Below are 15926 nucleotides of genomic sequence, written 5' to 3'. Positions count from 1 at the left end.
TATCTTTGGTCATATGGTCCTGCTCTGTCTGTCACCTTCTGTGTTGAGCTCATTGTTTCCTCTGTAGTGGCTGAGCTGAGTCCAAGTAGATGAAAATGTTCCTCTGCTGCTCCGTCAGACTCTCCTCCTCCTGCTGATCAGCTGGGACACAAAACAGATCTTTGTTAGGCTCCACACTGCACTGAAGAGTCAAAGTGGCTCATATGTTCATCTGACAAGTAAAAGAACACATTTTTGTTTCCCGAGGTGGGCAACTTGTTGGAAACAAACACAAAAGCTTTGAGCACTGATACCTGCCATTGCTGCCATTGAAAGATGCAACGCCAGCAATGTGGATTGTCAAGACTCAAACCAATCATCAAGCAAAGACAACAGGGATCAAATGTACCACATTTTGATCCGGGACGTACTCTGCATGAAAACAAGCGCTCACTCTTCCTGCTCAACAAATGACAAGGGCGGAGCCTTATACCACGTTATACAGAAGCTGTGCCGTGTGATGCTAAAATTAGCAGGGAAACAACAACGGAGAGCACGTCAGGGATGACGAGAAAGTGACAGGAGAAAATCCGTCCCGGTCAACCACCCAAACATCAATAACGGGAACCTTATACAGCGCTTCCCTATACACGTCGAACTCCCGCAGGCACAAAGACATTACGGAGGCTATCACTTATCACCTGACCAAAGATATGGCTCCATCAACACTGTGCAAAATGAGGGATTTAGGAAAACGATCAACACCCTAGACAAACGCTACACAGTGCCGTCCCGCAACTATTTTTCTATTGTTGCACTACCTGCTCTGTACACGCAGCGTCGAGCAATGGTGGAGACGGAATTTCAAGCAGGACAACATTTTGCTGCAACAACAAAACGAGAGACATTTGTTGTTTTATGTTTATTTATTGTTATAAGAGAATCATGATCTCAATTCTAAGCCAAAAAATGGTGATTCTCATTTTATGCAAAATCGTGCAGCCCTAACATTAACACAAAACTATTGTTTCACCAGAGAAACACACATGAAGAGAGAGAGAGAGAGACAATAACAGCTACCAAACAGTCGTCATAATTCGTCACACAATGAGAAAAGGACAAATCAACAAGTAACAATGACTAATTAATATTAAAATCTGTAACATAATGTATTGTTTGGAGTTTAGTCTGATTGGTTCAGGATGACCTGCCATTATCCAATCACACGTCTGCTTACCTGCATCTTTTCTCTTTTTTCTAACCTGAGCACCTGATGGCTTTGAACTTTTGTTGTCCATCTTCCATTGGTTTGAATTTTGTGCTCCAGTACAAACACAAATCCCCCAACCCGAGGATCAGCACAATTAACCTAACAGACCTACACCTTAGTTCACAGATTCACTTTGTTTAAGGTTGATTTCTGGGATTTCACACAACCCAGGATTCAGATCGTGAATCCATGATGGGCTTGGATTTACATCATTATAAATGAAATGTGCTCTACTTGGAAGCAGCCGGCCCCGCCCCTTTTGACGGGTTGTGTGAGACTTTAAATCATCAAACTGTAAATTATAAATTTAAATTGTTATTGATCCTTTACCCCGAGTCCTAAAGTGTAGATTTATTTTCTTACTCTTCTTATATTTATTGTTTGTTTACTTGCACCGCTGTAACTGCAGCCTCGTCGTCTCGTCTCTCTATATGCTGGACTGTCTGTAGCGGAGATAACAATAAAGTTTACTTTGACTTCAGCAGCACGCAGGCGCACCGAGGGCTCTCGCGCTCACTTTATAGAATTTAGAAAGAACATCGGTGCAGATTATAAGTCTGTATCATAATATCTGTTTGTTGTGTTGTTTTTATTTTGTTTTGCGAGTTGGTTATTAGATGCCGCTCCAGCCAGCCAGAGACTCCCCGCCACCCCGCCCTCTCCTCCCTGTGCCGCCAGCAGCAGGCGCATCTCGCAAACGGAGGGCGCCCTTACTCCCAGCAAATGGCTGATAGAAAACCGATCGGTGCCTACGAATTTCCCAATATGCGCTGGCATGACGTCGGGGAAGCATGGGTACGACCGATTATTATTTTTTTTCTTGCCCGTGATGCCCCCCCACCACGATGCATTCTATTGGTTTGCACACTTACACACACCCAGCTGTGGTTTCCTGTTTTGCTGGACTCTGGAGAGCCCCGCCTTTAACGCTCTTCTCTCACACAGAGCAACAGAAAACTTGGAAAAACTCCAGATTGACTGAACTCAGTTCAAAGTTACCTTGACACCTTTAGATGTGAGAGGTAGTGATGGTTCGCTTGAAGCTGACGCTCCGGTGCGTGTGTCAGAAAGATCAAGTAGCTTCTTTCTACTTGGCTCTCGGTGAAGGCGGTCGCACTTTTCTCCTCTCCTCCTTCCCCTTATCTTCCCTGCTTAGCCTCTTGTGTCCTGTCTTGTCTTGTGTGCACTACTTTTCCCTGGAACAGTCTCTCACTGTCGTTTTCTATAACCTAACAGGAAATTATGGATTTGATCAACTGGTCTCTGAATGCTATTGACACCCTCTTCTCAACGAGAAGTCTGGGCTCGGGAGAGCCCGAGTGCCCTGGAGGGACTTTCCCTGCCGGATACACGATGGATGGGTGGCAGACCTGGAGGATCTTGTGCCTGGCGGGACTGTCTATCGAGGACGCTGAGGATATTTACCTATTCGGAACCATGATAACAGGGTTCTTGCTGATCGGAGCTGGCTTGGCCCTGACTTATCGGAGAAATAAGAGAGCGGAACCAGCTGTTCAAACCCCCCCTAAGCTGACCGCTGGAATTGAAGCGATGGGACGAGGCGCGGCCTCCCACACCGAATGGTTAACACCTTGGAGATGCTTACAGCTGCCGTGAAGACTCAAACTAACACCATTGAGCGTATGATGGGATACATCAGAGAGGGGCCTGCTCACAATAACACCCTTGAGCGGAAGTTGGATAACATCGCAGAACGGCTCACTGCAGCTGTGGGGTCTCAGAATCAACAGAATGACAACACCACGGAACAGAAGCTTGATACCATCATGGGGAGGCTCGCAGCGCTCCAACGGGAAATCGAGGCCCCAGTGTCAGAGTGCTAAATTCGCTGCTCGCATAAAGGAGAAATCAACAATATTCTGCATTTGGTCACCACGGCGCCAGCTGCTAGGCCCAAGGCTGGAGCCCACCAAAACAACTCCCTGATAACGACTGTGTGATGACTATTCTTCCCATCCCATGAAGGACACCTGGATCGGCTGGAGGACTGTTTACTTAGCCTGATAGGCCGAAAGACACTGTCTCAGCTGAACTCTGGACACGCACACACATACACTTACACTGATAAGCACGCACTCCCCCCTCCCTTCCAAACGCCTTCGATGCTTTGTTCCTGCGGGGGAAGACAGCGGGTCTGTGTGCCGCGCTGAAATGATAGCATGGGGCAGGACGACTGCTGTGTTCCTTCGGATTACCCCCCACCACCCTATCCATCCCCTGTGGCTTGTCATGTGCTCTGATGTTGTGATGTGGACATTAATGTGCTCTCTGTGCAGAGGAGTTTTTTTTGTTTCCTGTTCTCATGCTGTCCTCCCATAGGTTGCCCAGCGTGTGAAGAGGTCTCTTTTTTTCCTCTTGTATTTTTCCCATTGTTGTGTAAATTTTTTCAGTGTCATTCTCCCAACGCTGCCGATCTCCGACTGTATTCCCTTGTGTTGTCTTTGTTGTTGTGTGTGTAAGTCGGGGGGGGGGGGGGGGGGGGGGGGGTCCTATTCCTCATTCATTCATTTTTTTTTTAACTTTGATTTTTATTAGGTTATTTTGACATTGTGGACATACAGTAAAGAAAATAACAAACAGACATACATATAAACAAACATAGAGTCTGGAGTTTACATATCTTTCTCCATTTATCACATTGCAGAAAGAAAAAAAAAGAAAACCTATTATGTTATTTCATTTGTGTCACTTCTGAATGTTTTCCACTTCCTCCATAGTCTGTCGTATTTACCTCCCATCAGTCTAATGTTGAGTGTTATTTTTTCCATCTCTGAGATATCCTCTACAATACTGATCCAATCCCGCTGGGTGGGAGGATCTGGATGTAACCACTTCTTTGTAATTGCTTTTTTTGTTGCGGCCAGAATTATTTTGACTAAATACACGTCCTCTTTTTGTATGTATTCTTTTATGTTTCCTAGATACATCACTTGGCAAGTATTTGGGAATGTATAACTCAAAATATTATCCATATTCATTTTTAAGTCTTCCCAATACTTTTTAATTTTAATGCATTTCCAGAATACATGAGAATGATCCGCTTCCATTTCTCCACACAATCTCCAACAATTTTGTAAACTTGAGGTCAGTTTGCTTTTTATTTTGGGTGTAATGAAAAAACGTGTCAAATTTTTCCAACAAAATTCCCTCCACAACGGCGAATTAGTTGTACTGTGTTGCAATTCACACATATTGAGCCATTCTTTCTCTGTTATTTTTATGGTCAGTTCAACTTCCCATTTCTTTTTAATATAGAGTGTTGAATCTTGTCTATTTTCTTCTAATGACCTATAGAAGGTGGAAATAGTTTTAAATTGTTTATGTTCATAGCAATCTTTTACTTTTCCGACAACCCCCAGTGGTTTCCCAAGCCAGTCAGATTTTATTTGTTTTGCGTAGTAGTCCCTAACTTGCAAATATCTAAAGAAATCTCTATTTTCCAATGTGTATTTGTTTTTTAGTTGTTGGAAACTCATTAGTCCTCCGTTTTTCATAAGGGTACAAACTGCTGTAATCCCTTTTAGTTCCCACTGTTTGAATGTTTGGTCCAATTGTCCTGCCTTGAAATTTTTATCATGTCTAAACCATCTGAGTATAAATAATTGTTCTTTTAACTGACATTTTTCTATTACTGTGTGCCATATGTCTAATGTAAATTTCACAATTTGATTCATTCCACTTTTATTCTTTGTCATTAAATGTTTGTCAGAGATAAAAATCTGAATGTTGTTTCCCTCGATTTCTTTCTCAATTTCCTTCCATCTTGCCTCATATTCTGGTCTACACCAACCAGCAAGTGGTCTGAGTTGGGCTGCATAGAAGTATTCCCTTAGGTTCGGCAAGGCCATCCCTCCCTTGCGCTTCGGGAGTTGCAGTGTTGTTAGTCTTATTCTGGGCTTCTTCCCACCCCAAATAAACCTTGATATCATCTTGTCCCATATTTTGAATTTTTTTTGAGATATAGGAAGTGGGAGTGACTGAAACATGTATAACAGTCTTGGGAGAACATTCATCTTTATTATTTGGATTCTTGAGTAGAAGTTTGTAGGTGTTGCCGACCACCGTTCTAGATCTTTTCTAATGTTGCCCTCCACCTGATTATAGTTTATGTCCGCCATATCTGATAATGATTTTGTCAAGGTTACGCCCAAATATTTCATGTTGTTCGAGTGCCAATTTAATTTGTATTCGTCTCTGATCTTTTGGGAGGGTATATAATTGAATGATAGAATTTGTGTTTTGGATACATTAATTTTATAGCCTGATAAGTATTCAAAGGTATGGAATAGTTGCATCAAAATTGGGAAGCACTTGTCAGGGTTTCGTAGAAAAATAATAACGTCATCAGCAAACAATCCAATAAGGTGTTTTTGTCCAGCAAGGGATACCCCCTCCAACTTTGAATGTTGTCGCACTGCTTGTGCTAGTGGCTCAACATATAAAGCAAAAAGAATTGGTGACAAGACACAGCCCTGTTTTGTACCTCTATATAGCCGAATTCTATCTGTCAGACTACCATTCACCTTGATTCTAGCTGTAGGTTGATTATAGATTGTCCTTATACATTGTATTGAGCTGTCCTTAAACCCGAATTTTTCCAATACTCCAAATAGGAAGAGCCAGCTTACGCTATCAAATGCCTTTTCTTGATCTAAGCTAATTAACACAGTACTGATATTCGTTTTTTCTGCATTGTCAATAATGTGAAGGACTCTCCTTATATTGTCCTGTGCCTGACGTCCCTTGATGAATCCAGTTTGATCCACTTCTATCAGATCTGGTACAAATTTTTGGAGTCTTTTGCTAATGATCGAAGCGTACAATTTATAGTCGTTATTTAGGAGGGAAATGGGTCTATAATTCTTGCAGTATTCTTTGTTTTTTCCTTCTTTGGGTAAGATTGTTATAATAGCTTCTCCCCATGATGGTGGAGCTATTCCCTGATTCAGAGTCCAGTTGAAGCAAGATAGAAGAAGTGGCTTGAGTTCTTCTTTGAAAACTTTGTAAAATTCAGCCTGAAAGCCATCGCTTCCTGGGGCTTTATTTGTTTTTTGTTCGGCAATAACTGTATCTAGTTCCTTATCTGTAATCTGTGAAATCAGTAACTTGTTTTGGGTATCTCCTATGGAGGGCAGATCCAGCGGGTCAAGAAAATTTTTTTATTGTCTCAAGGTCTGCGGCTGCCGGTTGTGAATACAGTCTCGTGTAATATTTTTTAAATTCATTTTCTATCTCATTAGGCATATAGTGTAATTTGTTACTATCCAAATTTCTTACTTTATCAATAATCCTTGATCTCTGCTTTTTACGCAGTCTACTGGCAAGTATTTTAGTTGCTTTGGGCCCTGATTCGTAATAGGTTTGTTGCATATACCTAGCCTTTTTTTCTACTTCTTCTTTTAGTAATTCATCAATTTGGTTTCTGATGTCTGATATTTCTTCTAGAATTTCAGGATTTTTAAGTAGTTTATGTTCCCTCTCCAGATGTTTAAGTTTTTCTATCAAATTTTTATATAGGGCCAGTCGCGCTTTTTTTTGTGCTGCTGTTAGGGCTATGAGTTTTCCCCTTAAGACTGCCTTTAATGCATCCCAAAGTATAGTTGGGCTCACATCTCCGGTATCATTGTCTTCTATATATATTTTTATATCTTCTTTAATTTTCTTAACATGTTCATCCCTATTTAAAATAGCCAAATTAAGTCTCCATGCTGTATGTATTTTCCTATTATCGAGACGGATTTCTAGACTAATCAAACTATGGTCTGAGACATCTGCCACACCTATTTTACAATCTGTAACATTATGAAGTTCTTCAATATTAATTAGAAAATAATCAATTCTCGAATATGTGGCATGAGGTGCAGAGTAGTGGGTGTAGTCCCTGGTTTGAGGATTACGTGTTCTCCATACATCAATCAGTCCCACCTCTTGTAATATTGTATTCATAAAATTAGACAGACGATGTTTACATGTTGCAGCACTGGTAGTGTCAATATCCCGATTTAGCACAACATTGTAATCCCCTGCACATATCACCAGACCTTCAGATTCTTGTGTCACTAAATTGAATAAATCTTGGTAATCACTTTTCTTACTTCCTGGTGGGGCGTAGATATTAACCAGGGTAACTAGTTTATTTTCCAATTTCCCTTTAATTAGTAAGTATCTACCCTCTTTATCAGACACTTCTTTGTGGCATTCAAATTGTACAGAGTTTGCTATTAAAATAGCTACTCCTCTTTTCTGACTTTGTCTGTAGGAATTGTAATAGGTATTTTTATAACCAAATCTTTTCAATTTTTCATGTTCCTGTTGGGGCAGGTGAGTCTCCTGCAAGAATATTACCTGTGCCTTTTCTTTTTTGAGTTTTGTTACCACTTTACTTCTTTTGATTGGGTTATTCAGACCATTCACATTCAGTGACACCAGTTTTATATTATTAAAAGGCATGTAATCCACGCGATTGTAGATCGTAATTCTCCAGACAACAAAAAATTGTGGCCTTGACATTTGGCCAACCACCATATACCATTACAACAGTGCAAAAAAAAAAAAAAAAAAAAAAACCAAACAAACCCTATAACACCCGACTTCCACGTTGGGGTGAACGCTTCCCACCCCGAATCCCCGTTGGCAGGCTGAGGAGAAAGTCTCTTCACAGAGGGCCCCTCCTTGGCGGTGATACATAATGTTTCACACATCCAAAAGTCCAACGATCATTCATTCATTCAGAAGCACCATGTCGAGGCTTGATTCGTTTGGCCAGAGTCACGTGATCAGTGACGTCTGAAGCTTCGTTTAGAACGTACCTTTTTTTAAATCGAACTTTATTGAAACACAATGAGTATACAACATACAAACAGATGAAGTTTACAAAAGAACAGAACATGAACATACAGAACCAGGAGTAAAAAAATTATGATATGAGTAGGCGAAAAAAATCAACATATTGTAACGTGCAGTGGAGGTGAAGCCAGCCGCGGAGGTGTGTAGGTGGATAGCGAATGAGCAACAGCTTCTGACTTTCCAAAAAGTACTCATTTATTTACAATATCAAAAATAAAAGTGCTACCTCTACCACACATTACTAAAGAGCACACTAGTCCGCGTACACACGGGAGCATCCATTACAGGAGGAGTGCGAAGAAGAACAAAAAGGGGGTGACACCAGTCGTGAGACAGGAGGCGCCGCCATGTGGTGATACACTGCATTACAATAGCAACTGTTACATAGTCCCCCCTGGTGAGAAAAAGGCTGTCCTCAGCCGTACACAGCTGAAAAAGCACACACCACACCTAACAGTACCCTATACATAGAGGTTACAGCTAAGATTGGTGCACACACACAGGGCAAAAGACCATTTAAAAATGAAATTGGTGAAAATAAGACGAATATGTACAGTGGAAAATCAGTTTCCTTCGTTTTTTTTCACTTTTTTCTTTTGTACTTTTTTTTTTTTTCTAAGTAAATGCCAAGAATGAACCTTAACGCACGAAAGAGCCATAAAACTGGATTAAGTAGAGCAAACAGAAACATCTACATATCATGACTCAAAGTAGCAATGCAACAAGACAGCATCAAACAGGTTTAACCAAAACATTTCACTTCAGATCACGCCTGGTTGTGTGAAAATCATTAGTCCATCTTTTGTTGCTCCAGCCAGACGTAACTCTGGGGCAACGTCTGGGCCTGAGATTGTAATGTCCACCAGCAGCTGGGTGCTGGACAGATCTGGGTGAAACACTCTCTGGAACAGCGCCCACATCAGAAGAAGAGTCAATGTCCGGTAAATCAAAGGGGAATGGCTCAGAGTCAATGTCAGTGTCTGCAGGGGGGCCAGGGTGGGCCTGAGAGTCAGACTTCAGACCCTCTGCGGTCTCTCTCTCAGCAGGCAATGAAACAGAATGTTCTTTGGAAGTGAGAGAGTCCCAGGTATGGAACGGTTACATGTTCACAACATGATAAACACCTGCATCCACACCAGAGTCCACCCAAGTGAGCCTGTAATTAACATCACTGAGTCTCTGAGATACACACAATGGTCCCTGAAACAGTGGTGCAAGTTTAGCAGTAAAGTTAGACTGAGCATCTGACCTGGGGTGCGTCTTAACTCTCACAAGGTCACCAACACGAAACGTGGCATGTCGATGTCTCAAGTCATAGTAATGTTTTTGTCTGTCATGGCTATAGTCCAAAGCTGCTTTGGCGTGGTCGTGAGCTTCCTGCAGGGAGGCTCTCAGAGTCTCAGGGTAAGGCACACCCGGTTCATCAACACCTGCTGTAGAAGGCTGAGTGATAAGGTCAAGCGGGGTGTCTAACTCACGACCATAAAGCATCATGGCAGGAGTCATACCTGTACTGTCATGGGGGGCGGTGCGCAGAGCAAAGCAAATCTGAGGGAGAAACTTGTCCCATGATGTGTGCTTATCACCTACATAAGCGCGGATTGCAGTTTTCAGAGTCCGGTTGACGCGTTCAGTAGCATTTGTCTGAGGGTGATATGACGTAGTGAGTCTGTGCACCGAGCCTAAGGCAGAAACAACATGTTCAAAAAGCTCACTCACAAAAGGAGACCCTCTGTCAGAAACGAGGTAAGTGGGTGTACCATGCCTAGCAAAAATGTCAGTGACGAATTTACCAGCTGCTACCTGAGATGTAGCTTCTTTGACAGCACTGGCTTCAACCCATTTAGTCAAATAGTCAACAAACACGATCAAATAAGCATTACCAGTGGGGGTGCGGGGAAGTGGCCCAACAAAATCCACACCCACATACTGCCAGGGTTTCTGGGGGACAATGGGAACCATAAGACCGGCTGCTTTTTTCTGACTTGGCTTGGTGAGTTGGCACACTGAGCATGAAATCACATAGCGTTTCACATCAGCTGCCATTTTGGGCCAGAAAAACCTAAAACGCAGTCTAGCCAATGTCTTAGAAACACCCAAGTGACCTGCTGTGGGGTGGTCATGGTAATAGTCCAGCAAGGTGCCTCTCATGGAAGTAGGGGCAAACAGTTTCAGCTCTTTCAAAGGGTGCAAAGCACATGTGGACTTGGGTTCTCTGTGATACAAAAGAGAGTCATACACAACATACTGTAACAAGGTGGCGTTGTCCGAGCTGTTCAGAGAGTCTGCTTCAATGTCTCTGAGGAGTGGACCTGTGACATGATCGTCTAACTGCAGCTGTCTGAATTGTGAACGGTCAGCCAGAATGACGGGGGGCAGAGTACGAATGTCCAGGCTGCCCATAACAGCATGATCTGGTAAAAGATCAGTCGGCCTGTCACAGGTCAGAGGCAAAGGGTTGCGTGACAGTGCGTCGGGAACTTTGTTCTGTGCACCAGGTTTGTGCACTATTGTGAAATCAAAGTCCTGCAAACGAAGTGACCAGCGGGGGAGTCAGCCCGTTGGGTTTTGACGAGACATGAGCCACCTGAGACTGTTGTGGTCAGTGAAGATAGTAACATGAACACCTTCAACATATGGGCGGAAGTGTTCCAGAGCCCATATCACAGCGAGGCACTCCTTCTCTGAAGTGCAGTAGGGGAGTTCAGCTTTGTGAAGGGAGCGACTAGCAAAAGCCACAACGTACTCACGACCCATGTCATCCTTTTGCATCAACACTGCCCCAAGACCAATGTCACATGCATCGGCGTGAATGGAAAAGGGACGGTTGAAGTCTGGAAATGACAGGATCGGGGCTGATGTGACATGATCCTTCAAAGTGTCCATGGCCCTTCGACAGCTGTCGTCCCAGTGGAAAGCATTGTCCTTTCTGGTGATGGCGTGAAGAGGTTCGGCATGGCGGGCATAATTCTGAATGAAGCGTCGATAATAGCCAGTCAAGCCAAGGAACTGACGGACGTGTTTCACTGAGGTTGGGGTATCAAACTCCTTAACCGCCTTTACTTTGTCCGGATCGGGCTTAACACCTGATGATGTGATGCGGTACCCGAGAAAGGTGAATTCATCGAGGCAGAATTGGCACTTTTTGAGCTTCAATGACAAGCCAGCAGCCTGGAGTCTGCCCAGCACCTCCTCAAGATCCACTAAGTGCTGTTCAAAGGTAGGTGAGGCGATAACAATGTCATCCAGGTAGACTGCGCACGTTTTGTAAATGGGGCCAGCAAGCACAGAGTTCATGAGTCTCTGAAAAGTTGCAAGTGCGTTGCAGAGCCCAAAGGGCAGCACCCGAAACTGGAAGAGACCACAGTGAGAGATGAAGGCAGTTTTAGGCTTCGAGTCCTCTGCTACAGCAACCTGCCAATAGCCTCGCGCTAAGTCCAATGTTGAGACAAACTTTCCTCTTGCCAGAAACTCCAAAGACTCATCTACACGAGGCAGGGGATAAGAGTCTTTTTGGGTAACTTGGTTGAGCCCTCGAAAGTCCACACAAAACCTTGGTTCCGTGGCCGCTCTATTTACAATGACTACAGGAGCTGCCCAAGGGCTTGTGGAAGGTTCAATGATGTTGTCCTTCAACATTTGTTGCACTTGTTCTTCAATCACACGTGTCTTAGCAGGTGACGTGCGATAGGGTGGGAGTTTGACAGGTGTTGCATTGCCAGTCTCTATGGCGTGCTCAGTGAGAGCCGTTCGACCAAGTTGACCATCAAACAAGGAGCTAAACTTGCTGAGCAGATTTAGTAAAGCATCCTTGTTGTTCTCTGAGAGACTTGCTTCAGACAGTTTGGCTGTTAAGTCTGAGCGAACCAAGTCCAAAGACATCAGTGTTCCAGGTGAATGTGAGTAATCATTTTAAAGGTCCTCTTCATTGTCTGCGAGTGGGCAGGGGATGTCCTCAATGTAGACTGTTCTAGTGGGAATGTGAATAGAAACAGAAGCTCTTGCCATAAAATCCATTCCCAGAATGAAAGGAGAGGACAAATCTGGTATTATGGCAAAACGCTGGTAAAAGTTCTTGTTCATGAATCCAATATTGAGCCAAATAACACCAACAGGGATACAGGGAGCATTATTGGCGAGGTTAACTGCAGGACCATTCCACTCACTTGTGTTTCTAGGGTAAGAGTCATTTACTTGAATGAGATCTGCTCGTACAGCCGAGAGGGAAGCACCCGTGCCGAGGGTAGCATCCACAGATGAAGCATTGAAGTTCACTTTCGTTCTTAGTGGGGTATTCCAGTGGACTTGTGAAAAATTGTCTTCCAAGTGTCCAAGACTGTGTCCACCCTGTAGTGAATCGGGCGTGTGAGGCTCCGTTAGTAACTGGGGGAAGGTTGGCCTCTGTGAAATGTCCTGTCCTGTCCTCCCCCCCCCCCTGTAGTTTCCCGACTGCCTGTATTGTGGCTGGGATGTGGTGCTGCTTAATTCCACCTTTTCATGGCCAGGGTCAGAGGGGCCAGGTGCTGGCAATGGCTGGACTGGGCCATGCCTAGCGGTGTTCGAGGCTCGTTGTGGCAAATGAGGTTGGGTGTTACAGTTTGGGCAGGTGCGTGTAGTGAACCCTGGCTGAGAGCATTTGAAGCAGTAAGGTTCAGGCTTATAGTTGTCTTTGCTACATAAAGCAGGCTGTGGTCTTTGTGGTCCAAGCACTGAGTGAAGCTCATGAGCGCGTAGCAGCAGGTCCATTACAGAAGTGACATTAGCGCCATACAGGGCAACTCTGTATTTTTCGAGAGCATGTTTACTAATTAGGTCAATTCTGTCTTTTTCAGGTGGGGGGCTCTTCAGTTTGTCAAACTCACTCAACATGTGGGCGACAAAGGTTGGGAGCGGCTTGTCCTGAGCCTGAACACGATCCAAAATTCCTCTCAGGATGCGTTCTTGGTTGTCGGAGGGCAGAAAAACTGTCTTAAACAGTTGACAGAATTGAGCCCATGATGTGATGTGGGAGCTCAGTGCCTTGAACCATTTCCCGGGCTCTTTTGCAAGAAAGTGTGGCAGTTCGTTTGGCAATTGCCCATCAGTTAGGTTCAATGAGGCTTTGTATGTGCCAACTGCATTTAACCAGTCCTCAGGTTGCACTTTTCCGTCCCCAGCATACACAGGAGGCTCCAGCTTTGCGTGATGTAAAGCTGCCGCAATCACTCTGGAAGTGCTGCTGAGTTCAAGTGAGTGAGATGGGAGGAAAGGATTTGTAGGTTGAAATGGGTTGCTGGGCAGGAACGGATTGGTACTGTTGGTGGGTTCAGTTTTGTCCATCACATGAACATGAGGTGTCGATGTGGCCATTGGGAAAACAGGAGACTGTGGGACTGCAGGAGGGGGAGAGTTCCCCGTTGTGAGTTGGTCCCACTGCCTTAGTAAACTGCTGTATGTTCAGTGAGTCACGTGAACAATCACTAAGCTTATTCACCTCAGTTCTTAACTCCACCACTTGTTGGCTAAGGCTAGGAGTCACATTTTCAACTATCTGGCACATAGGTAACGAGGTAAGTTCCATGTCTGAGTCAGAGTCGTCTGGGAAGTGTGCCATTGCGATTTCAAAAAAATTAAGCCGCTCCAGGGCACAGCGCAGTTATTGATATAGCAGTAAAAGAGTCAGTTAGGTCAGACTAGAAAGACAAAACAGCAAAAATGCGTTAAAGATTAAATTTAGAAAAACCACATAAAATTTCGCCCAACAACTGAAATTAGACTGGAGTGATCAGAACCATGTTATTACAATAGCATGTCTGCAACACTAGAGCTCAATGCAAGATTAGTTTTAAGTCGTTTTGTTATACTGAGCCAAAGACCAGCACCAACGGTTGTAGTCGGCCAAGCTATCACTTACATGTGCTACAGTCAGTCTCAGCAGAGGGAAAGGGGAATGAAAAGCCAGCAGAAATGTTCATGTCCAGGCTCTCCACAGAAAAATTAATCCTTAGAAGACGAAACCAACAACAAATAACAAATCCACGGAGTCCATTCGCGTCGCGGAGTCAGCTTCTCTCTTTTTCTTTCTCCCAAGCGGAGCAGCGGCACACCACGGTATCCAGAAATTAGTCGGGTCCCACCTGAGCTGAGGCTGCGGCCATGGCTGGAGAAAACGTCCGAGCGTCTGCAAAACTGGGGGGATTTCCGAGACAGTTCACGTGCTAGAAGAGAAGAATCCTCGGCGGGATGCAAAAATCGTCTGAAGTCCAAGGGGAAAAAGTTCGGGCGCCAGTTGTAACGTGCAGTGGAGATGAAGCCAGGGGTGTGCAGGTGGGTAGCGAATGAGCAACAGCTTCTGACTTTCCAAAAAGTACTCATTTATTTACAATATCAAAAATAAAAGTGCTACCTCTACCACACATTACTAAAGAGCACACTAGTCCGCGTACACACGGGAGCATCCATTACAGGAGGAGTGCGAAGAAGAACAAAAAGGGGGTGACACCAGTCGTGAGACAGGAGGCGCCGCCATGTGGTGATACACTGCATTACAATAGCAACTGTTACAATATAAATATTGTTCTGAGAGGCTTTTTGTTGGTTGAGTCTGAAATTGATTGTATGTACAATTCATATCCTTATAAAACGGCAGAAATATGGTGTTTTATTAATAAACTTACATTTATGGATATAAAATAGCTAAAAGTATTAACATGCCTCAGAGAAATCACTAATAACACTAAGGGCTGGACGGATTTGATTTGCATTTTTCAAGAAGAGTGTGGTGTCATCAGCTAGCTGGCTGATGATGAGCTCCTTATCAGCTGTGCTGATTCCTTGTATAACAGGTCAAATCTCGGGGTGGAGTCTTAATCATTTTAATTGAGCTATTGCCATTCGTGTACAAGGTTTTGATAGCTTTACAGAAAAATGCCAAATTTTTCCAAAGAGTGGAAAATAAATTGATGTTCAATTGTATCAAAAGCCTTTTAAAAATCCAGGAAGAGAATGAAGCTATAGTCAGATACCAAATCAGAGTAATCAAGTAGATCTAAAACCAGTCTCATGTTCTTAGAAAGGTGTCTGTTTCTCATAAAGCCTGATTGTGTCTCATCGATAATTGTGTCCAAGAACTCTTTCATTCTGTTAGCAAGTACTAAAGCCTTAATCTCATAGTCATCATTGAGCAGACAGATGGGTCTCCAATTATCAATAAGAAGTAAGTCTTTGTTTGGCTTTGGAATAAGTGTTATGAGACCCTGAGTAAGAGTAGGAGGGAGGATGTTATTCTCTACACTTCCTATGAAAAGCTGCAGTAAGAACGGAGCCAGGAGATTAGAAAATGATTCATAAAACTCTGCAGTTAAACCATCTGTGCCGGGAGATTTGTTGGCCTTAAGTGCAGAAATAGGATTACAAACGTCCTCCACAGTCAGAGGGCTGTCACAGTGACTTCTATCTTCCACAACAATAGTTTTTAGGTTTTTAATATTATTGAGAAACAGCGTTGAGACATATATATATATATTAGGGGTGCAACGATACACAAAATTACGGTTCGGTTCGATACTTTGGTGTCACGGTTCGATATTTTTTCGATACAAAAAAAAATGTTCATGCCTTTTTAATTTGTCATTTATTAAAATTATAAATATATATTTTAACACAAAAGTACAGTTTTTAAATTTAACCCTAACCCTTGTGCGTGTTGTTTTTTAGCTCGTCATATTGCAGCCACAGAAATTCTTTTGTCCATGAAACCATAAAGCTGCACTTTCTTTTTGCCTTATAGTCTGATTTGTCATAACTTCTCCGTTTTGTGGTAAGCTTTTCT

The 15926-nt window shown here is 43.4% G+C and overlaps 1 protein-coding gene and 1 pseudogene across 1 annotated transcript in view; both read right to left on the bottom strand.

Annotated features, from left to right (window-relative positions):
- The window catches only part of LOC147336871 (uncharacterized), a 54767-nt gene that overhangs the window by 31515 nt on the left and 7326 nt on the right, over positions 1-15926 (bottom strand). Inside the window, exon 2 of the mRNA XM_086286232.1 lies at positions 36-141. Coding sequence (XP_086142358.1) covers positions 36-53 — 18 coding nt within the window. The 5' untranslated portion in view covers positions 54-141. The remainder of the gene's footprint in view (positions 1-35; positions 142-15926) is intronic.
- On the bottom strand, positions 12361-14267 carry LOC147336872 (uncharacterized; annotated as a pseudogene).

This window comes from Aulonocara sp. 'chitande type north' Nkhata Bay, linkage group LG3 (assembly GCF_057382095.1).
Source record: "Aulonocara sp. 'chitande type north' Nkhata Bay isolate Kocher_YH1m ecotype deep benthic linkage group LG3, A_spYH_male_GT1.1, whole genome shotgun sequence".
Lineage (NCBI taxonomy): Eukaryota > Metazoa > Chordata > Actinopteri > Cichliformes > Cichlidae > Aulonocara > Aulonocara sp. 'chitande type north' Nkhata Bay.
This window is presented reverse-complemented; position numbering and strand designations above follow the sequence as displayed.